Genomic DNA, 23,576 nt, shown 5'->3' on the forward strand with positions numbered 1-23,576 from the left:
TCGACGCTGTTGTATAAGTTAATCAAGCAGCCAGGCTCTGGAATTTGATGTTTGCCGAAAAGTCGAGCGATGCTTCCGAGGGGAAACATAAGGATACTACGAAGGGTATCGACAAAATCATTACCAGCTTCAGCTAGAATTACCTTGTTTCTTTCCTGGTCTATTAAAAGCTTGATTGAAATCCTGGTTGATTCAGAAGCCATTGATACAAAACAAAAGCAAACTCAGACGGATGAAATTTGGAGCACAGCTGAAATGAAACTAAAACCAGTAATATTGTGCGAGTCCATGAACTGAACATATTTTAAATTATAATTTATAAACTTAGATCAATGAACTGAACAGGTAATGAAGTACGTGCATGATTATGGACTAATTACCTAAACAATGACTTGGGGGAGAGTGTTGAAAATTGGCCAACAATGCTGCTCTGATATTTTTGGTTGAAGTGCAGGCAGCTTGTAAATATGCTGCAGCACGTATGCTTGCTGTAACAGCAAGGTTGTTGTTTAGTTACTTTGTTGAGTTACTTTGTAATGTTTTGATGTTTTTAGGTGCTGATTGACATAATCAGCTTGTGTCAAGGTTAAGGTTTACTTGTTTCAAAGTATGATTAGTGGGAGTAGTTGAGTATTTGGTGGTGTATTTCATTAAAAATGCATTGTTTTTCTTATTGAAAAATTGAGCAAAATAGCTACCAGCCGTAAGTTTCCTTACTGCACATTTATGAGCAAAAAATATTTCATGCATATTGTTTCGTTGTTCTGTGTCCTCTGTTTTTCATCCTTTGCTCCTCGAAAATCACCAACAGGGAGTAACTAGAGTTGTGAAAATGTATATAACCCAGATCATGGCTAGCGGAATATTATTGGCAAGTTCAGAGCTTTCTACTGTATCAATTAAATATATCTATGTCGGTTGAATACTTGTGTTTGACACTCAACCTAAGTTGAGTAATATTAATTTATTTTTCTTACATATCAATTGAGTCTTAGTTCGATTAACATAAATATTATTACGAATATAAGAAACGAATAATTCAATCCCATTTTCATATTGCTTGAAAGCTAAGTGGAATTATTCCAACTCCACTCACAACCATCATTCATTTTCCCTTAGATATCATTTTCCTTTAATAAAGAATCCTCGAAGGAAAACAACAATGCAAATTCTCCTATTTATTTTTGTGTGGAGAAGTAGCAGGAAAATGGTTTGAAAGAACATATGAAAATAGAATAAAATTAAAAGAAACACAATACATTCTTAAAAAGATTCACTGAAATATCAGGGATTAGCTATCTTTCGTTAAATAAGAAAAATAAATAAAGAGAGTGAATTTGAGGTTGGTTTGTGCTGTGTTCCAAACTTCATCCCGTCTGAAGTTTCTCTTGTTTTGTATTCCATTCTGTATCTATGGCTTTTAAAACATTCACGGCTTCAATCAAACTGTTGATAGACCAGGAAAGAAACAAGGTACTTCTTGCTGAAGCTGGGAATGATTTTATTGATACTCTCCGCAGCCTTCTTAAGTTGCCGCTTGGAAACATTGGTCTACTCTTTCGCAAAAATAAATGCCTGCTGACCAGTTGCTTGGATAACCTAAACAACAGCGTCGAGAATCTCAGCCTCAACAGCTTTCGAACCCATGCCTGTAAGCGTATGTTGCTTTATCCGAGAAGCATTCATAAAGACAAGCCAGTCCAGTATTTTACATGCAAAAAGAGGGGATGTGGTTTGTTGAGTTATTATGAAACTTCAAGATGCTCTTGCGGAAAGTTGATGAATAGTGAGATATATTTAGAAGAAATGGAGAGAGATGGGGTAAAAGATGAAAATGAGGGAGGGTTCTGTAAAGTAGAATCCAGGTTTTTCATCACTGACGATTTAAGGGTGATGAAAGGATTACCAGGTGATCTCATTCAATTCCTTAGTAAGTTGGGTATCAAGGATGTTAATATGAATGCTGTTAAGGAACTTGAAATTGGTTCAAAAGAGGTACTGTGTACTTAACTCATTTCCAATTTCTTCTTTTGAATATGATTTAGACTATGATTATGATAGTAATTTATTTGTCCCCTTGCTTAATTATGTCAGATATTTAATCTTTTGAGCCATTCATTGATCTCAAAGACTACTCTGACCGATGTTTTTCTAAGAAAACAAGGAACGATGTTAGTTGAACGGCCCTTGCTCATAGGTCCAAGTACCAAGGAGACAACTGCAAAAGATGGCAAAACAAGAGTGAAGATAATGGAGAGAAAGTCAGATAGGAAGATCTTGTATGCTGAAGCAAATGAAGATTTCGTTGACCTCTTATTTAGCCTCCTCACAATCCCTCTAGAATCGGTGTTACAACTTGTAGGAGATCGTTACATCATAGCTGGATCTTAAAAGCATGAATGCAAGCCATTTTGAAATATGATCTAATTGTTGTCAGGGTCTGTTTTTGCCCTAGTTGCATAAGATCAAGTTAAAGCCATTTCATTTTGTAAGTTCTGGTTTATATAAGGCAAAAACAAAGAGAGTTGAAAAATGTTTGAATTGTTAAACTAACAATACCTAGAAACTAATGTTTTGACAAATTATTTTTGATGTCACTGTAATGGCTCACGCTTTCGTTTCTTGACAATATAGTTCTTTAAAGCTGATAAAGGTGAGGATGAACACAAACAGGCCTTCAATAGAGCAAGTGCCTGCACCAAAACACACTGCATTATAGATTTTGAATCCACAAAGATAATCAAAACTCAAGAAAAGATAAATCACTTACTTCAACCTGCCCAATGCTGATAACTTGCTGTTCAACGTCAACAAGTGGGATATTTAATTCCTTCAGTACAGAAATAATAGAAACAGAGGATAGTGATTTAACTACTAGATCATCTGTTACTAGAAACGATGAGTTCTTCAGGACATAGCCCGAGCTGAATGGCGAGTTTGGGTTTGGGGACTTCGGGTCCAAAAATGAGGAAAACCTTACTTCAGAAAATATACTTGGAAACTCCTTTAGGAAACTATAAAATGGTTGAAGAACAGCTTTCTTAGAATTCTTTGGCTCGGTAATGGAAAACATAATGTTTAAATCTTGAAGCAAATAAGAGATGGATCCAATGTGAGATTACTACCTAGTAAGAGTTCCAATACAGAATCAAAAGGTATGGTGAGGAAGCTAAATAAGAGGTCCACAAAATCTTCACTTGTTTCAGCGAATAATATTTTCCTATCAGACTTCCTCAGTATTATTTTCACCCTTGTTTTGACATCAATTTCAACTGTCTCCTCCATATTTGGAGCTACGAGCAAGGACTTTTCACCACTGAGAATTCGTTGTTTTCTCAGTAAAGCATCAGTCAAAGTAGTCTTTGAGACCAGTGAATAGCTCAAAAGATTAGACATCTGAAAATAGTTATGCAATGAGAGACATCATAATCAAACTAAAACATTATTGAAAGGATGAATGCTGTAAACAGTTAAGGATAATACTACCTCATATGAATCAATTTCCAGAACTTCTTCTTTGATCTGATGAAAATTCTTGATTCCCAGCTTATGAAGGAATTGAATGAGATTACCTGGCAAACCTTTCATCACTACTAAACCATCAGTGGTGAAAAACATGGACTCTCCCTTAGTTTCATCTTTTACTACATCCATTTCCCTTCCAGGAACATCCCTGTTCATCAACTTTCCGCAACTGCATTTTGTAGTTTTATAGTTACTCAATAAACCAACTAGTCTTTCACTACACATTTTCGCACATAAAAGTCTTTGTAGGCTCAGTAACATCCATGTTAAGCTTCATTTTCTTTAACTTGTTTTCATGAATGGTTCTTGGATAAAGAAGCATAAACTTACATGCATGGGTACGAAAGATGTTAGTATTTAGATTTTCGACGCTGTTGAATAAGTTAATCAAGCAACCAGGCTCCGGAATTTGATGTTTGCCGAAAAGTCAAGCGTTGCTTCCGAGGGGAAACATAAGGATATCACCAAGGGTATCGACAAAATCATTACCAGCTTCAACTAGAATTACCTTGTTTCTTTCCTGGTCAATTAAAAGCTTGATTGAAATCCTGGTTGATTCAGAAGCCATTGATGCAAAACAAGAGCGAACTCAGACTGATGAAATTTGGAGCACAGATGAAATGAAACTAAAACCAGTCTATTTATTGTGCGAGTCCATAAGACGGTGTTGAGTTATATCAGCATTCAAAGATTAAAAACAAAGAAAACTTGTGTTTGAAATATGAAAAACAGAAGCAAAAACACAAGTTGGTTGAGAGAAAATTTGACAACTCTCATTACTACAATAAGAAACATTACAATATACATAAGTAGCTTCATTACATTGGAAGAAAATAAAATATTGTGCTAGTATCCAAGCTGTAAAATCAGCTTAATGATAACCTAAGAATCAGCTATGTACGTGACAAACCTCAGCAAAACAAAAATTACAATCAAACTAAACATAAGACACATGTTACAAAAAAAAAAAAAAAAAATTTAACAACCAAATTACAAATTGGACATTTGCATGCTGCTGCATTGTTGCCAACTTTCAACAGACGGCCATTAAAGCTTCAAGAAAACCTTTGATGTTCCCCATACATATTTTAAATGATAATTTATAAACTAACTTAGGTCAATGAACTGAACAGGTAATGAAGTACTTGCATGATTATGGACCAGGGGAGAGTAACTAGAGATAGGGTGAGTAAAATTCTATTCGATTTTAAAAAATCGAAAAAAATTCAAATTTCGAATAACTTGATTCGAGTACTGAGTTCGAATTGAGTTGAATTTTACAATTTGAATAACAGATTGGTATAAATATCATTTTGATTTTGTCAACTTTGAAAGAAAACAAATTGGTCTATCTCAGTAATGATTAAAAAAATTAAAGTCATTTTCAAAAATTCAAAATAATTTTTAAAATTTTATAAAAATTCAATATTTATAAAAACCTCAGCAAAAAATCGAAAAAATTCAAATTTGAATAACTTGATTCGAGTATTGAGTTCGAATTGAGTTAAATTTTATAATTTGAATAATGATTGGTATAAATATCATTTTGATTTTGTCAACTTTGAAAGAAAACAAATTGGTCTATCTCAAGTAATGATTAAAAAAATTAAAGTCATTTTCAAAAATTCAAAATAATTTTTAAATTTTTATAAAAATTCAATATTAATAAAACCTCACAAAAAATCGAAAAAATTCAAATTTGAATAACTTGATTCTATTCAAATTTCAAATTTCAAGTAACTAGAGATAGGAGAGTAAAATTCTATTCGATTTAAAAAATCGAAAAAATTCAAATTTGAATAACTTGATTTGAGTATTGAGTTGAATTGAGTTGAATTTTACAATTTGAATAATGATTGGTATAAATATCATTTTGATTTTGTCAACTTTGAAAGAAAACAAATTGGTCTATCTCAAGTAATGATTAAAAAAATTAAAGTCATTTTCAAAAATTCAAAATAATTTTTAAATTTTTATAAAAATTCAATATTTATATTTTAAAAATTATAAAAAATTTAAAATTATTCTAAAATAATAATTTTGGAAACCTAATTAATAATTCAAATTTATCATACTAGATTTTTTTCAAATAATATATATCATTTTAAATTTATGTGCTCTGAAATGGAATTAGTTATACTGTAACAATATTTTTATTTGACATGTTTAATTTTTTAATTTAACTCAAACAATTTCACACAATTTGACTCGACATGACACAAATTTCATTTCACTCGACTCGATTAAAAAAAATGAAATTGAGTTAAAAAGGCAAAATAGGATTCGTGAAGTTGAATTTTTTTAACTCAATTCGACTCGATTTGATCGAACGCTTACCCTTAACTAGAGTTGTGAAAACGTATATAACCCAAATTATGGCTAGCTGAGTGTTATTGGCAAGTTTAGACCTTTCTATTGCATCGATTAAGGGACTAAGATGAGATATTCATATTTGCAAACTATTCAAATTCAAAATGAAAAAAAACAGTTTGAATTTGATTCATCATTCTGAGTTGAGTTCAAGCTCAAGTAAGCAGAGTTTAAAGGTGACTTTGGATGGGCGGTGCGTTTACCTGCAGTTAGTGTAAAAACAGCGGTGGCGGTGAGATTAGATACTGTAGCGATACTATAGTGTGAGACAAAAAGTAAGCTAAACGCATCACACCGCACCCAATCGCCCATCCAAACCCACCCAAAGTATTTTGTTTTGGTATTCTCCATGCAAGCCGCGAGGATAGCGAGGCCCTGACTTTCTAAAATGTAAAATTTTACTTTTGGCTCATTGACATGATTTTAATTTAATAAATAGTAAAATTATACTTTGACTCTTAAAAATAATAAAATTTTGATTTAATCCTTTAAAATTTATAAAGATATGATATATTAGAATTGTGAAATTGCATTTTAAATCTCATAAAAGTGTACAACTTAATTCAACCCTTGAGAAAAAAACTTTTTGCTTCATCCTTGTCGCCATGTTTGTTTTACTATTTGTGTTCAAAGCCTTTGTAACAATGTAATCTCTAAGGACCGAACATGTAACATGCTTTACCATTGCATCCAACACTTGTTGGTGAGTTCAAGCATTTTAGCACTTAATTCGAGTAGATCGCGAGTATAATTTTTTTGATCAAATTACTATTTTATCCTAAAGAATTGTATATAGAATAAGTTTGGGCTCGAGTTTAAGTATATAAATTTCCAAATTTCAGTCACTTTATATTCATAATCTGTAATGCAATATTGTTTTTCAGTAGGTTGGTTTATTGAGGGCTTGTTTGTGTTCATCTTCAGCTTTGTCAGAGTCAATGAAGCTCTATGTGTGGCAACCAAAGCAAGAGCAATTATAGCAAAAGCTACGTTATATTATAGTTGCAGTATCAAGGATAATATTCAAGATGTTTCAATTTACTTTCATGTAATAGTATTTTGCCGTCTCAGTTCAAAACTAAAATATTACTTTTAAGTAATGTTTCATTCTCATCTCCAACATTTAGCAACTCCTTGTCTTTCTATCTAGGTTCTTGCTTTACTGTCTTAGTACCAAAGAGCTTGAATGAATAGGCATAAGTGTAGAAAATTTGCCAACCATGTTGCTGTAATATTTCCGGATGAAGTGCATACAGCTTCTAAACATGCTGCAGCACGTATGCTTGCTGTAACAACAAGGTTTTCACTTTAGTTGCAATATAATTTAGTTTGATTGAAAATGAACTTTGATGTTGATGTTTTGTTGGGGTGATTGAGCTGATAAGTCAGGTTATCCATGTGTACAAGCAATATTTTAATAGTCCCAATGCTGATTAGTAGGGTTGGTTGAATATTTTGTGATGTATTTTGACTATAAATGTATTGTTTTCATTTTGAACGAGTAAGCATATCAGTTGTGTAAAGCAGATTGCTTCCTTGCTACACGTTCAGTTGTGTAACGCAGATTGCTTCCTTGCTGCACGTTTTTGAGCAAGTAAATTATTCTTTGTTTCTTCCTCCTTTGTTTTCTGTATTATTCTCTTCTTTTGCTGCTGTCAAAAACCCAACAATAAGTTAGGGATTTTGGTTATGCTTTGGAAATTGAAAAGACCAGGATATATATAGTTCTTTTATGTGCTTGGAACCCATGTTATTCAAGAATGAAACCATAATCACAATATATATAATATACTTTTTATGTGTGTTGTACCGGTTGCTATGTTATAAATTGTAGATGGCTCTTCTCTATGTTTACACCAGATGGAGTTCATGGTTCGACATTAACTCTCTTACCATGTAGTACAAAGTGGTCTACATTTAACCTGTCCGATGCTAATAACTTGCAGTTCAACTTTATCAACCAGGACCTCTAATTCTTGTAACAAGGAAATGCTATAAAGACAGGATACTGATTTAACTATCAGATCATCTTTTACTGCAAAGAGTGAGACATAGTGATTAAGTGCTAAAATTATATATTTTATGTAATTAAATTGGTTCATTTATGAGAGTGCACCACTGATTTTTTCCATGTTTATTTTGAATTTTATACAGGGATGCAATTTGGGGCTAAATAGAAGAAAAAGGAAACAATTGGGCTAGATTGAAGAAAGAAGCAAAGAAGGAGGGCCAAAACAGAATTTTTTCAAGATATAATTAGCTGAAATTTTTGTTGACTTAGTGGGAGATTATGTAGGGATTTTTAATATTTTATTCCCTTGATTTTCTATGATTAGTGGCTCTTAATTTAGTAAGGCCACTAGTAGAAATAGGAGGCTACATTGTTCATTTATTCATCAAGTCATGAATCAAGCTTTCAATCAAGTCATAAATCAAGCTTTCATCTTTGAATGCAATATCTTCTTCATTCTCACGAAGCTACTTGTTGTTTTTAGTTTCTTTTTCTTCAATTTATCAATTTCTAGTTTGTCACCAACTTTAACCATTTACAATTTCTTTTTCAAACTTCCTTTTCATTTTCAATAGCTAACCATCTCACTTTAATACACTACCAAAATTTCAGCCCCCATACTTAATCACGCCACCCATTCTTTTCACCAATTTTTACCTTATTTAATTTATCCAACTCCAATATGCCCCAAACCTTAGTTAACTAAATCCATTTTCAGCTTTAGGTCAGAATTAGCCTTGTCAAAACCCGTGAGTTACAAACTCGAGCAATTTAACTCCTAAATTCCAGTACTTATTATTTCTCCGGATTAAGAGTATGATTTTGTCAACTCACAAAGTCAGATCAGCACTAAGTCAAAAAAGACGTCATTTGAGTTAGTGTGGTTAGACGTACAGTTGGAATTCCAAAAGGATCGATTATCTAATTGGTTTTCCGTGAACACATTGGCGTGCCAAGTAGGGATTGCTATTTGGTTCGGTCAAGGGAAGTAGTAACCGGATTTAAATGTCCCACGCGGTTGAGGGCGTTGGTTCGAGCTAGGCTCTTCTAAAACGCAAAGCTGCCGGAGTTCTAAATCACGAACGTCTCGTTGGTTGTTCGATCGGTAAGGGTTAGTTATTGGACATTCCATAACTAATTTACACAAGGAAGAGTTGGTGTCCGAGGCGTCCTTGGTAGTTATAATTAGCTTATTGGAAAAGAGGGGTTCATCTAATTTCGAGGATCGGTTCAAAGACGAGGAAAAACCCGTGCCTAAAACTGAGCTTAGTTTAATTAAATTTTCTCCAGATTTATTTAACTGTTTTTATTATTTTATTTCCAGCTTTTACTTCACGCATTTTTTCCCTGTTTATTTCAGATTTTAGGTTTTCAATTTTATCCTCCCCAAACTTCTTGGGCACAACAACTGCCCCGACATAAACCTGGTCAAGAGAGTAACAATTTGCAGTAAACCCAGTCTCTGAGGGATTGACCCTACTCCCTATACTACTTAAATTGCAAATTAGGTGTAGGTTTATAGTGGTGGATTCGACATCCATCACATAGCCCCTACTTTTTGTTGTGGTTGGCTCTGCCGATTTGGGTAGCCCCTACTTTTTGTTGTGGTTGGCTCTGCCGATTTGGGGTCCAATAGTTTTAAGGGCATGTTATAAGAGACATCCACACTTTCAGGAGTTAGATCATTTTTATTACCTTCTTTTTAGCAATATTTTGTTATTATGTTACATATTTATTGTTCCTAGTTTGCTGCCTTATTTTGAATTAGTAGGAATTTCCTGTGTTGCTTATTATTTTATTATGGTTCTTATGGATTAGTTTTTATATGCTCACTGACTGTTGATATTGAATAAAGGGTGGCTTATATTATTTTATCACCATCTCTTTACAGACAACCATTGGATAGTTTCCAAACTTTTCCAATTAAGAGATTGAGAGATGCCAAACTATGGCTCCAGTGAGCACTGCAGATTAAAATAAAACATTGTGGATATGGTTTCATTCTTAAATAATATGTTTCCGAGCACAGAAAAGAATGGTATATTGCTGGTGCTTATAATATTCAAAGTGAAACCATTGTCTCCAACTTAAGCCATTTCATTCATAATCTTTGGTACTAAGACAATAAACCAAAAACCAAGATTGAAAAACAAGGTGTTGCAATATACTGTAGGTTAAAATGAAACATTCCTAAAAGTTATATCTAGTCTTGATACTGCAACAAAAATATAATATAGCTTTTTCTATAATGGCTTTTGCTTTGGTTGCTAGACATAACTACCCTGTTTCTTTCCTGGTCTATCAAAAGTTAAGCTAGAGCCTGTCAAAAAATTCTTAACACATTCCATCCAGGTGTTTATAACCAGAAAGGCAATTAGGATGAATTAAGCTAGAGCCTGTAAATAAACTCTCAACACATAGCACATAATACTCTGTCAATAAATATATGTTTACAAGTTTATGGAGTTATAAAACATACACTATAATAAAGTTCACATTCAACACGCATAAGTTGAAACTAGCATGAATAAAAGAGAATAGCCACGCTTTGCCTGATTTAAGCCCTTCAAGTTCATTGATACAGTGGCGCCTTAGGTACCTGCAACATATGGAAACAAGGAAACCTCTAAACCATCGAAGTTACTTCCATTGAGTGTAACCAAAATACATGTTACTTGTTCAAATTATTTGAATAAAGCATTTATATGAAAAGTAGTGGAATTTAATTTGCTTCTAAGTCAAGCAATGATTTGATTAGTTTGTTAACATATTATTGTATACCTGTTGATTGAGCAATATATAAAGCTTGGCGCTCACGATGTACGCGAGTTGGATGAAGAAGTTTGACTCTAATAGAACAAAGCTTGGAAACAACGTCACTCATGTCCATCCTCTCGGTAGGTGATTCAGCAGAACAAGTGAGTCCAATTTCAAATATTGAATTCAAGTGTTGAAGATGCTTGTCATTGAGAGTGAATTCTTTAAGTGTGCCTTGTCTAGCTCTCTCTTGAAGAAGAATGGGATCTGTAATCTCAATTACTTGTTCTGGCAAAGCTGCCTCAACAAAGTTGTGAATGCTAAGACCTTCTTTGAACATATCATCAGTCGGCCTTTTCCCGGTGAAAATCTCTAGCAAGAGAATGCCATAGCTGTACACATCACCTTTTGTTGATAACTCACTTCCCATGCCATATTCTACAATTAACTTATCACAAATTACATATAGAAATAATTGCAAAAGAAAATCCTTGGAAAACATAAAGATAGCCTGTTACATTCAAGCTCTAGATATATGAAAAACTACTTCTAGATTGTGTGTTTTGCTTTTATATTATAGAAGAAAGGGGGAAAAAAACTTAATTTACCCGGTGGCGCATAACCAATAGTCCCTCTTAATCCAATGGAGCTTGACTGATTAGTAGAATAGTTAAGCCTATCTGCAGAAAGGATTTTTGCTAAGCCGAAGTCACTTATATGGCCAACCATTTCTTGATCAAGCAGTATATTGCTTGGCTTGAGGTCACAATGAATGATTGTCGTCTCACACTGATGGTGTAGATACTCGAGTGCATAAGCAACGTCTATGGCCACATTAACTCTTTGAAAAAAGCTCAGGTTTCTCACAATGTCCGACTCATTCCTGTTGATAGATTGATGTAGCCACTCCTCCAAGCTTCCATATTCCATGAACTCGTAAACCAATGCTTTAAAATCATTGCCTCGATAATCAACACCTGAAATGGCTGTTAATACCTTGACAAGATTTCGATGTCGAATGTTCCTCAAGGCCTCGCATTCAGCCAAGAAACTCCTAGAAGCTCCACGATTTAGAAGATTAAGCACCTTTACTGCAATAATTGCTCCACTCTCTTCGAGAATTCCTTTGTATACAGAACCGAAACTTCCTGAACCAAGCAAATTTTGTGTGGAGAATCCATCTGTAGCCCTTAGGATGCTTTGGTATGACAACTGTAAAATGGAATTTTCTGCACAAGTTGTTGTTGGCTGCTCTTTCTTCTTTCTGAACCACAGGATGAGGAGACATGAGAAGACCAAAGCCACACCTAAAATCACGACGATAATTGCAACTTTTAGTTTAAGGGAAGTGTCTGATGATGTTTTCGAGTTACATCTTGACAAGTGTAACTCAGGAATGCCTCCACAAAGCTTATTGTTTCCCTCAACGAATGTTGCACTTTTATTCTTAAAGACTCCTTCACTTGGTATCAGTCCCTCAAAATCATTGAAAGAGAGATTTAAATACTTTAATGCCCCAAAGCTCACAAGGAATTCTGGAACATCACCAGAAAGATTATTGTCAGAAACATCCAATGCCACAAGACCTCTCAATGAACTCAAAGATGAAGGAATGGGCCCTTCAAACAAATTGCCATCTAAAAACAGTGCTTCTAGATGTACACAGCTACCAAGGTTGTTTGGAAGCAAACCGGATAACCTATTTCGAGAAACACGAAATGCACCTAGATTTTTCAGTTTTCCTACTGTAAGAGGAAGGCCACCAGTCAAATAGTTTGATTTTAAGTCTAGAAAAATGGACAAGAATGGGAGTTCAAATGCTTGAGGTGGTATTGGTCCACTAAGATTGTTATGAGAAAGACTCATTGCAAGCAAATTTTGGCAGTGACCAAGACTTGAAGGAATGCTGCCCTGAAGATTGTTAAAAGCTAAATTAACTAAGGCTAACATGGTTAAATTTCCAATAGAATCGGGAATAGTCCCAGAGAGAAAATTTCTATCAAAGTAAAATCTTTGTAGCTTCTGATGCCTCCCAATATCGAAGGGAATTGGACCTGATAGTTGATTTTCTGATGCATCTAGCACTTCCAAATTGATGAGGTTTCCAATCCTATCCAGGATTCTTCCCGATATTTTGTTCTGATATATTGATAAATGTAAGAGGCTGCTAGAGAAATTGCTAATGCATTTGGGTAATGCCCCTCCAAAATTATTTACCCCTACATATAGATCTAATAGTTTGGTATTATTGACTAAAGTGCAAAAAAACTTCAAGTCACCTTCTCTCCCACGTCCCAAAGCATTGGCGCCTAGTTCAAGCAAGGTTAGTTTATCCAACTTTTCCAATGAAGGCACATTTCCAGTGAGTCTGTTATCGTTAAGTTGAAGTTCAATCAGACTTGAGGCGTTGCATACTGCAATCGGGATTTGTCCAGAGATTTGGTTTCCCCAGATGGAAATTAATTCAACATTTGGCATTGTGACCGCTAAGTCAAAATGAAGAGTACCTTGAATTTTGTTTCCACCAATATCAAAGGCTATAATATTGGAGAGATTGAACATTGCCATAGGAAAAATACCTGATATTGCATTCTCTGGTACCGAAAAATATGAAAGATTTGTCAATCGTCCAAGAGCTTCGGGTATAATCCCGGTTAATCCATTATATTCCAAACGAAGCTCCTCCAGGGATGACAAGTTCCCAAAGGAAGGTGGGATACTCCCTCTCAAATCGTTGTTTCTAAAACTCAGGAATTTCACGTGTGACAAATGACCAAGCAAAGCAGGTATTTCTCCTGTTAGTTGGTTGCCTCCCATATAAACTAATATAAGCTTAGAACAAGCTGATAAATTGGAAGGAATTTCACCACTGATGGAGTTATTGGTCAGGTCTAATATTTGCAGTCTTCTTAAACGACCAATTTCTTGAGGAATCTTGCTGTAGAAGCGGTTGCCCGCAAGACTCAACTCCCTGAGAAAGCTCATATTTCCAACATATGGTGATAAAGATCCTGAGAGATTCAAGTGTTGTAGTTCCAACTTGGCGACTCTCCGATGCTTACGACCGCAGGTAACACCACGCCACTGGCAGAAGTGAATAGAACTATTCCAAGATTCCATAACCTCAAGCTGATAACCGGTTATCTTCGCTTTGAACTGGAGTAAAGCTTGTTGATCAGTGTCGTTTCCTCCAACTACAGGGCTGCCTGTTGCTAAACCAAGCAAGTTGAAGCATGACAGAAAAATTATAACAACGTAAACAAGAAAAAAAGAGTTGAACACTTCCATATGCTTTCTTGACAGCTCCTTCAACCTGAATCAATTTCTTTAGGGATGAGAATGATTTGTAGTTGAGAGTGCTTTGTTCATCAGTGCAAAATAAGTAAATTTTGAACTCTGATACTATCTTATTCTATATTCCCTAAATTGGTTCAATTTACCATTTTTCAAAGTCATGTGGCTACAATTATGGAGCCCCCCTATTTCTTCATGGAAAAATAATTGGAAAATGTAAGTATTGACTTTCCAAAGTCATCTGATAGATAAGTTAATGGTAACCAGATTTGCTGCTTTTGATTGGTTCTTGGGTCAATATCCTTGAATGAATGCCGTTTACGATACTTACTATATGTGGCTTATATATTATGATTAATCTGTTGATATTGGATAAATAAAGGGTGGCTTATATTATTTTATCACCATCTATTTACAGACTACCATTGGATAGTTTCCAAACAACTTTTCCAATTAAGAGATTGGGAGATGCCAAACTGAATCCTCGTATCTTTAGGATCGTTTGAGAGTGCAATATATTTTCAATTCTTAATATGGAAAAAATAAATAAATTATTTCGCATAGGACCTAAAAATATTAAATATCAAGAACAAGTCAACCTTGCATATTGATATAACTGAGAAATGAGAGAGCTTATTGTCATGCTCCTTTTTATTTTAACCATATTTAAAAATTGGATTTATGAGCATATTAGATTTATGATCTTAAAAAAAAGATAATTTAGCAAAATTAAATATATTTATATCGGTTGGATACTCATATTCAACACTCCACTTAAATTAGCTTATTTTTCTTTTCATGTATTTCACTTAAAATTATGCATGGCTAGTATAGAATAAATTAAAATAAATTCTAATTGTTTATTTTATTTTTTATTTTAAAATTTTTTTCAAAATAGGTGAAAGTTTTGGGGAATAAATTTGGACCCACTTCGGTTTAAGAAACGAAGAATTCAATCCCATTTTCATATTGCTTGAAAGCTAAGAGGAATTATTCCAACTCCACTCACAACCATCATTCATTTTGTTGGTTTTTAACTCAGCAATAGGACTTAAAAAACAATCAAAATCGATTGTTGAAGTGTTTAAAAATTAAAACAGAAGCAAAACAAGGAGAAAATTGAATGAACAAAAGATTTTCTTCATTGCCCGAATAAGCACTTAGTAGTATACATAAATAGATCAAATACATTGAAAGAAAACAAAGCTTGCTTGTGCAAGTAACTAAAGGTTTACGTCAACAAAATGACAACCTAAGTTGACTACTAAATCAGCTAAGCACACATTTAACCTTAGCTGATCAAAGCAAATAATGATTACACCATAGGCTAACAAAAGTCAACTAAATAAACAAAGCTACTGTCGAATTGCACCATGGACTTTAGCATGCTTCTGCTGAGTTCCTGGTTCCATGCATGCAACGTGAGTTTTGCATGGTTTCATGCATGTTGCTGCTGTAGTTGCCACCTTTGAACACATTTTCCCTTTGATATCTTTTTCCTTTAATAAAGAATCCCGGAAGGAAAACAATGCTAAATTCTCCTATTTTCTTCTCTATTTATTTTTGTGTGGAGAAGTACCAGGAAAATGATTTGAAAGAACATATGAAAATAGAATAAAATTAAAAGAAACACAACATATTCTTAAAAAGATTCGCTGAAATATCAGGGATTAGCTATCTTTCGTTAAATAAGAAAAAAAAAGTGAATTTGAGGTTGGCTTGTGCTGTGTTCCGAACTTCATCCCGTCTGAAGTTTCTCTTGTTTTCAATTCCATTCTGTATCTATGGCTTTTAAAACATTCACGGCTTCAATCAAGTTGTTGATAGACCAGGAAAGAAACAAGGTACTTCTTGCTGAAGCTGGGAATGATTTTATTGATACTCTCCGCAGCCTTCTTAAGTTGCCGCTTGGAAACATTGGTCTACTCTTTCGCAAAAATAAAAGCCTGCTGACCGGTTGCTTGGATAACCTAAACAACAGCGTCGAGAATCTCAGCCTCAGCAGCTTTCGAACCCATGCCTGTAAGCGTATGTTGCTTTATCCGAGAAGCATTCATAAAGACAAGCCAGTCCAGTATTTTACATGCAAAAAGAAGGGATGTGGTTTGTTGAGTTATTATGAAACTTCAAGATGCTCTTGCGGGAAGTTGATGAATAGTGAGATATATTTAGAAGAAATGGAGAGAGATGGGGTAAAAGATGAAAATGAGGGAGGGTTCTGTAAAGTAGAATCCAGGTTTTTCATCACTGACGATTTAATAAGTTGGGTATCAAGGATGTTAATATGAATGCTGTTAAGGAACTTGAAATTGGTTCAAAAGAGGTACTGTGTACTTAACTCATTTCCAATTTCTTCTTTTGAATATGATTTAGACTATGATTATGATAGTAATTTATGTGTCCCCTTGCTTAATTAGACATCGGATATAAACGACCAGAGGGACATTACTATCAAACTAAAATCTGAAACAATGAAGCAAAGGAAATATGTAGAATTTAGTTTGAGGATATATATTACCTCGTTTGAACTGATGTCCACAACTTTTTCTTCAATCTGACAAACATCATAGATACTCAAATTGAGAAGGAAATTAATAAGATTACCTGGCAAAGCCTGCATTACTCTTAAATCATCAGTTATGAAGAACAACATTGGTTCTCCCTCACTTTCATCTGTTACTGCATTACCTATACAAGTCAGAATATTCAACATATTTCCGCAACGGCATCTTTAAGTTTTATAATGACTAAACAAATGCTCTGGACAATAAAAATTTGGGCATTTGAAGTACTTTGTAGGCTCACTAACATCCATGTTAAGCTTCAATTTCTTCGAGTACTTGTCTTCGTAAATGCTTCTAGGATTAAGCAGCATAGACTTACATGCACCGGTACGAAAGCTGGTTGGGCTAAGGTTTTCTACGCTGTTATATAGGTTATTCAAACAACCAGCTCGCTGGAAACATTGATGTTTGCCGATAAGTTGTGCAATGTTTGCGAGAGGAAACTTAAGCAGGCTTCGAAGAATATCAACAATGTCACTACCAGCTTCAGCAATAATTACCTTGTTGCTTTCTTGGTCTATCAAAAGCTTGATTGAAACCGTGGTGGAATCTTCAGAAGCCATGGACATCTAATTGAAAACAAAACAAAACAAAAGCAAATTCAGAAATGAACCTAAAACCAGTCTATTTATTGTGTGAGACCATAAGAGGGCCATTACTGCTTCAACAAAACCTTTGATGCACCCCATGCATAACAAGTGAGAATTTATTAAGCCTAAGGTCATTTAAGAGGAAGTAAAGATGTACGTGCATGAATATAGACTAATTTAATCTGACTCGATAACATGTAAATACTAAGCCCCTGCAATAAAGGTATGGCATCTGATGTTATGGATTCCATAAACAGAACATGTAATTTATGTCAATGCTGTTGGTTTCTCCAAGATTCTCAAATTAACCAAAAAGTAACATTTTTGGCACCAAATGAGGAGCGTAAAATAAGGTAGTGTTATACTAAATGGTACTCATTCATGTAATCACAGATAAATAACAAAATCATGTGATAATGTAAGAACAAAAATAGATTCGTGATCACAACAAAATAGCTAATACCTTTGTATCTTCTAAAAGAGAATTTAATCACTGAATAAGTCTAACAACAGTAGAGATGATAATAATCATAGCTCAATCTTAATGGTCAATTTTCCTCAATCCAAAATCACTTAAATGCTAATTTTGAAGCAAATTTTTTTTTAATTTTTTCATTATTAAAACCAAAAGAAGATGAAAATTTCCTAGTAGTTTGGAAAGCTATCATATTATTGATGCAATGCAAGAGAAATTACGATTCTCCATCAAAGAATATGACAACATTCAATCTTTATAAAGAACTCAAATCGTTTTAGTATATCATATGATCAAATTATAATAATAACAAGCATATTGAACCAAATTTCTTAAGCTAAAATAAGGCTATTTTGTCAAAATAATCCAAAAAATTCATTATTTACATAAATGACTTTAATTCAAAAATAATTTCCTAAATCATCTGAAATTAACAGCGTTGAGGAGTTTTGAACACCGTATGACCAGCACCCATGTCCCCAATCCCAAAAAATTCACATGATGTTTGGAAAAGTGTTTAAAAAATATTTTTTTGGAGGTAGGTCATTGCATGGCTAACACCCACGTATTTCTTTCCGTTGTCTAAAATAATTTTGGGTTTTGGCTTTGTAGTGGCCGACATCACTTTTTGATTTAAAACATTTGAGCTAATATTTTAAAACTTAATTTTTTTTTAATCAATCCTATGCCTATTACACAAACACTATATTGTATATTACAGCATGATATAGCTCAAATGCTATGAAACCTAAAGTGGTGTGTCGGCCACCACAAAGCCAAAACCTCAAAAGAAATTTAGATACTAAAATATATATATATATATATATATATGTGTGTCGGCCATATAATGGTCTGCACCATAAAATTTATTTATTTTTAAATATTTTTCTAATTATCAGGTGATTTTTTTGAGGATTGAGGACATGGATGTCAGTCATGAGTGTCCAAAACTCCTTTTCATTTCAAGTTATTTAGGTGATTGTTTTTGAATTAAGGTAATTTACATAAATAATAAAATTTTTTACGTTATTTTGATAAAATATCCCTAAAATAACCCAAAAACAGTCTTTTTGTCATAAAATTTGAAACTCTAGAGAAAAATATTGCTCAGTTTTGCAGAAAAATCATCTAAGTTCTCCAACTAACCAGATTGCTTCTATATCGTAGCAATGACAAATATATTGTGCTAATAAATTCTAAGAAATGGAATATAAAATCTGTAATATAAAATCTGTAAACAAAATTTGAACGTAAACTCTTCAGATTCAGTTGCTTCGCATCTACATAATTCTTCTTCAAGCAGCTCGCAACTTTACCGCGACCTCAGTTCGCATTTTTACTTCGCCAAAGTAATGAGGTCGCCAATATTGCTGAATCCGCCAATCATAAGACGACTTCACCAATCTTGAAGGATTCGCGAAATGCTACATGAACGGTCATTTTGCAGCCACACTTCCATATTCTTCCTTCGAATATGATTTATGGTATGGTTATGATAGTAATGTGTCCCTTTGCTTGCTCATATCAGTTACATAATCTTTTGAGCCATTCATTGATCACAAAGACCACTCTAACTGATGTATTTCTGAGACAACAAAGAATGATGTTCGTTGAACAGTTCATGCTCGTAGCTCCAAATATGGAGGAGACAACTGAAAAGGGTGGCAAAGCAACCGACGTTTTAATATACTTTCAAATTGAATTTGTGAAATTCTCAGTAAAAACTCAACAGTAGTTTTAAACAATGTTAAATTAATATCTCCAACATATTGCAACTCCTTGTCTCCCTATCTCCAGTATTTATGTGAGTCAATAAATACAATACTAAATACCTCACATTTAATGCCAAGGAATATCAAACAAATGTTGGATATTTAAGTCTAGACTACATATATTATATATTTTATTAAAACTTGCAGATCAACTGTCAGTATCACAAATAGATGTAGTGTCAAAGTGAAAGATTACCTACATACTATAATGAAACTGTAAGTTTCTACTTTACGCCATTGTCTTGAAATTTCTTAAACACATTGCACATAATGCTCTTCTTTTGTGTGTTGCAATGCTAGGTAGGAATTGCAAGTTTTAAATCCGAAATCTTTGTTATTGATAAATATCAGTATATTTTTGGATCTTAAAAGCATGAATGCAAACCATTTTGAAAGGTTAAGTGTGAAAATATGGAAATAATGTGTCTTTTTCATGGTGGTACCATGCGCAATGGTTCCCCATGGATGAAATTGGAACAACAAGCCATTTCCATTGTTGTTATGGTATCATACTTGAATAACACAATGTTCTCTCCAAAATCCATTTCTTTGATAGTTTTTTTATACCAAGACGATAAGGCAAAACACAAAGATTGAGACACGGAATTGAAATATGTTGCAGATGTTAAAGAAACATTGCTACTGTGGCTCTTGCTTTGGCTGCTTGACATAAAGGTCAGTAGAGCTGATAAAGCTGAAGAAGAACATAAACAAGCCCTCAACAGAGCAAGCGCCTGCACCAAAATATTTAATATTACTGACAAAAATGTAAATTTAGTGTATTCAATTGATCAAAAGTAGAAAAAGATATGACTTACTTCAACCTCTCCAATGCTAATGACTTGTTGTTCAACATCACAAAGAGGGGTCCCTGTTTCCTTCAGTAACGAAAAACTGGAAACCGAGGATAGTGATTTAACTACAAGATCGTCTGTGATCAGAAACAGTGATTTTTCTCTTAAAATAGCCCCTACTGTTTGGTTTTTCCAGGATCGGAGATTTTGGGTCCGACTGCTTTAAATAACCGTATGATTTATGAAAAATTTTTGTAGGCTGCTGAGAACAGATACTTGGAAGCTCAATTGGGCAACTATAAAACGGGGGAAGAATACCATCCTGGTAACTATTCTGCTTGGTTATGGAGAATATGGTGTCTAAATCTTTAAGCAAGTTAGAGATGGATCCCACTGTGAAACCCTTACCTCCTAAGAGTTCCAATGCAGATTCCAAAGGGATTGTGAGGAAGCTAAATAGAAGATCAACAAAATCTTCATTTGCTTCACCATATAATATCTTCCTATCTGATTTCCTCAGCATTATCTTCACTCTTGTTTTGCTATCTTTTTCAGTTCTCTCCTTCACATTTGGAGCAACGAGCATGAACTGTTGAACGAACATTGTACTTTGTTTTCTCAGAAAAACATCAGTAAGAGTAGTCTTTGAGAACAATGAATGGCTCAAAAGATTTGACATCTGACATAAACAATCAAAGGGACATTTCTATCAAACTAAAATCTGAAATAATCAAGCAAAGGAAATATGTAGAATTTGGTTCAAGGATATATATTACCTCATTTGAACTGATGTCCACAACTTTTTCTTCAATCTGACAAACATTATTGATACCCAAATTGAGAAGGATGTTCATGAGATCACCTGGCAAACCGTGCATTACTCTTAAATCATCAGTTATGAAAAACATTGATTCTCCCTCACTTTCATCTTTATATGCAACTGTTCCCACTTTTAAACACATATCAGTCGGATTATCCATCAATTCTCCACAACTGCATCTTGAAGTTTTAAAATGACTAAACCAACGACCAGTTTTTATACAAAGATAAGTTCCACATAGGAAATACCCTGTAGGCTCACTAACATCCATGTAAAGCTTCAATTTCTTCGAGTACTCGTCTTCATAGATGCTTCTAGGATTAAGCAGCATAGACTTACATGCATCGGTACGAAAGCTGGTTAGGCTAAGGTTTTCTACGCTGTTACATAGGTTATTCAAACAACCAGCTCGCTGTAAACATTGATGTTTACCGAGAAGTCGTGCAATGTTTCCTAGAGGAAACTTAAGCAGGCTTCGAAGAATATCAACAATGTCACTACCAGCTTCAGCAACAATTACCTTGCTGCTTTCTTGGTCTATCAAAAGCTTGATTGAAACCTTGGTGGGATCTTCAGAAGCCATGGATATATAATGGAAAACAAAAACAAATTCAGATGGATGACGTTTGGAGCATAACAGAAATGAACCTAAAACCTGTCTATTTATTGTGTGAGACCATAAGTGCCGTTACTGCTTCAACAAAACCTTTGATGTTCCCCATGCATAACAAGTGAGAATTTATTAAGTCTAAGGTCAATTAAGAGGCAGTAACGATGTATGTGCATGAATATGGAACTAATTACACAGATAAATGACTAAAGGAGAGTAACCTGACTCGATAAAATTTAAATACTAAGCCCCTGCAATAAAGGTTTGGCATCTAATGTTATGGAATCCATAAACAGACATGTTATTATGCCAATGCTGTTGGTTTCTCCAAGATTCTCAAACCAGAAAGTAACTGTTGGAACATTGGCAGCAGCAAAAAAAAAGAGAACAAGACAGAGAACAGAGGAGGAAGAAACAAAAACAATTTACTTGCTCACAAACGTGCAGCAAGGAAGCAATCTGAGTTTCACAACTGATATGCTTGATTTTTCAATAAGAAAAACAATACATTTATAGCCAACTACATCAGTTATTACTACCTACTACCAACACCTAAACATATCAAGCTGTCATCAGCTTGTTCATTTCCAAGTAGTTTAATCAACAAAGAAACTAAAAAGAAAAACTTGCACACAAGCTGATTATGTCAATCAGCACCTAAAAACATCAAAACAATACCAACTTAGTTCATTTTCAACTAAGTAGCTTAACAAAGAAACTAAAGAGAAAACCTTGCTGTTACAGCAAGTACACGTGCTGCAGCATGTCATCAAGCAGCATGCACTTCAAACAGAACATGTAAGAGCAGCATGGTTGGCCAATTTCAACAGTAACATTTTTGGCATCAGATGAGGAGTGTAAAATAAGGTAATGTTCCATTCATGTAATTACAGACAAATAACAAAACCATATCTGATATTGGACGAACCTAAATAGATTCATGATCACAACAAGACAGCTAATACCTTTGTATCTTCTAAAAGAGAATTTAATCATTGAACAAGTCTAATAACAGTAGAGATGATAATAATCACAGCTCAATCTTAATGGTCAATTTTCTTCAGTCCAAAATCAGTTCAATTCTAATTTTGAAGCAAATTTTTGTAGTTCTTTTCATTATTAAAACAAAAAAAAAATGAAAATTTCCCAGTAGTTTGGAAAGCTGTCATCTTGTGTTGAAAGTTGGTAACATTTCAGCAGCATGCAAGCGCCCAAGCCACAATGCAGGAGCATGCTAATGTCTATAGTGTATTTCGGTCATTGAACTTTTGTAACATGTGACATATATTTGATTTGATTGTAACTTTTTTGATTAGCTGAGATTCAGCCATGTACTTAGCAGTTTTAGTAGGTTTTAGGTTATCATTAAGTTGATTTAACTGTTTGGTTACTTGCACAAGCAAGATTTATTTTCTTCCAATGTAATAGAACTATATATGTACATGTTATTTTGCTTAATGAAGTAATGAGATAAACTTCTTTGCTCCTTCAACATCAAGATTTTTGCTTCTGTTTTTCATTTTTCAACACAAATTTTAGTTTTTTTTTTTTTTTTTTTTGGATTCTTGGCTGTTTTAAACTTAACATCTTGTTGATGTAATGCAAGAGAAATTACAATTCCCCATCAAAGAATATGACAGCTTTCAATCTTTATAAAGAACTCAAATCATTTAAGTGTATCATATGAACAAATTATAATAATAACATATTGAACCAAATTGCCCAAGTTACAATAACCCAAAAACGGTCTTTTTCTCATAAAATTTGAAACTCTAGAACAAAATATTGCTCAGTTTTGCAGATAAATCCATCTAAGTTCTCCAAATAACCAGACTGCTTCTATGGGATATGAACTTTTGCCTATCTTTCATCTTCATCTTGAATTTCTTCATCTCATTGCTCTTCAAATCATACAAATACATGAAATCAGGATGACCTGTGTAACTGTGTTCTTCTTATGCTTCAGCACTATCACCTCACCATTTCTCAATGTA

At 33.9% G+C, this 23,576-nt stretch overlaps 4 protein-coding genes and 1 non-coding gene across 5 annotated transcripts; 1 reads left to right on the plus strand and 4 right to left on the minus strand.

Annotated features, from left to right (window-relative positions):
- The first annotated feature begins 1,224 nt into the window (after positions 1-1,224).
- LOC105786523 (uncharacterized) lies at positions 1,225-2,527 on the plus strand. The gene is made up of 2 exons (XM_012613003.2): positions 1,225-1,995; positions 2,095-2,527. Exons 1-2 carry the CDS (start codon positions 1,414-1,416, stop codon positions 2,389-2,391), a joined length of 879 nt encoding a protein of 292 aa, XP_012468457.2. The 5' UTR covers positions 1,225-1,413; the 3' UTR covers positions 2,392-2,527.
- Positions 2,528-2,594: 67 nt separating this feature from the next.
- Positions 2,595-4,093, minus strand: LOC128036047 (uncharacterized). Its single transcript, XM_052626661.1, has 5 exons — positions 3,978-4,093; positions 3,487-3,694; positions 3,145-3,396; positions 2,771-2,830; positions 2,595-2,693 (listed from the first exon to the last, which is right to left on the minus strand). The coding sequence occupies exons 1-5, from the start codon at positions 4,091-4,093 to the stop codon at positions 2,595-2,597; spliced, it is 735 nt and encodes a 244-aa protein (XP_052482621.1).
- A 6,193-nt stretch (positions 4,094-10,286) lies between these two features.
- LOC105786521 (probable LRR receptor-like serine/threonine-protein kinase At3g47570) lies at positions 10,287-14,144 on the minus strand. The gene is made up of 3 exons (XM_012613000.2): positions 11,272-14,144; positions 10,688-11,101; positions 10,287-10,505 (listed from the first exon to the last, which is right to left on the minus strand). The coding sequence occupies exons 1-3, from the start codon at positions 13,949-13,951 to the stop codon at positions 10,498-10,500; spliced, it is 3,102 nt and encodes a 1,033-aa protein (XP_012468454.2). The 5' UTR covers positions 13,952-14,144; the 3' UTR covers positions 10,287-10,497.
- Positions 14,145-16,408: 2,264 nt separating this feature from the next.
- Positions 16,409-17,084, minus strand: LOC105787126 (uncharacterized). Its single transcript, XM_012613569.1, has 3 exons — positions 16,763-17,084; positions 16,476-16,645; positions 16,409-16,420 (listed from the first exon to the last, which is right to left on the minus strand). Exons 1-3 carry the CDS (start codon positions 17,082-17,084, stop codon positions 16,409-16,411), a joined length of 504 nt encoding a protein of 167 aa, XP_012469023.1.
- A 2,572-nt stretch (positions 17,085-19,656) lies between these two features.
- On the minus strand, positions 19,657-22,059 carry LOC105786522 (uncharacterized). Its single transcript, XR_008188760.1, has 3 exons — positions 20,929-22,059; positions 20,177-20,831; positions 19,657-20,092 (listed from the first exon to the last, which is right to left on the minus strand). It is a non-coding gene; the product is annotated as an uncharacterized LOC105786522 (transcript).
- Positions 22,060-23,576: the final 1,517 nt, after the last annotated feature.

The sequence above is a fragment of the Gossypium raimondii genome, chromosome 1 (genome assembly GCF_025698545.1).
Source record: "Gossypium raimondii isolate GPD5lz chromosome 1, ASM2569854v1, whole genome shotgun sequence".
NCBI lineage: Eukaryota > Viridiplantae > Streptophyta > Magnoliopsida > Malvales > Malvaceae > Gossypium > Gossypium raimondii.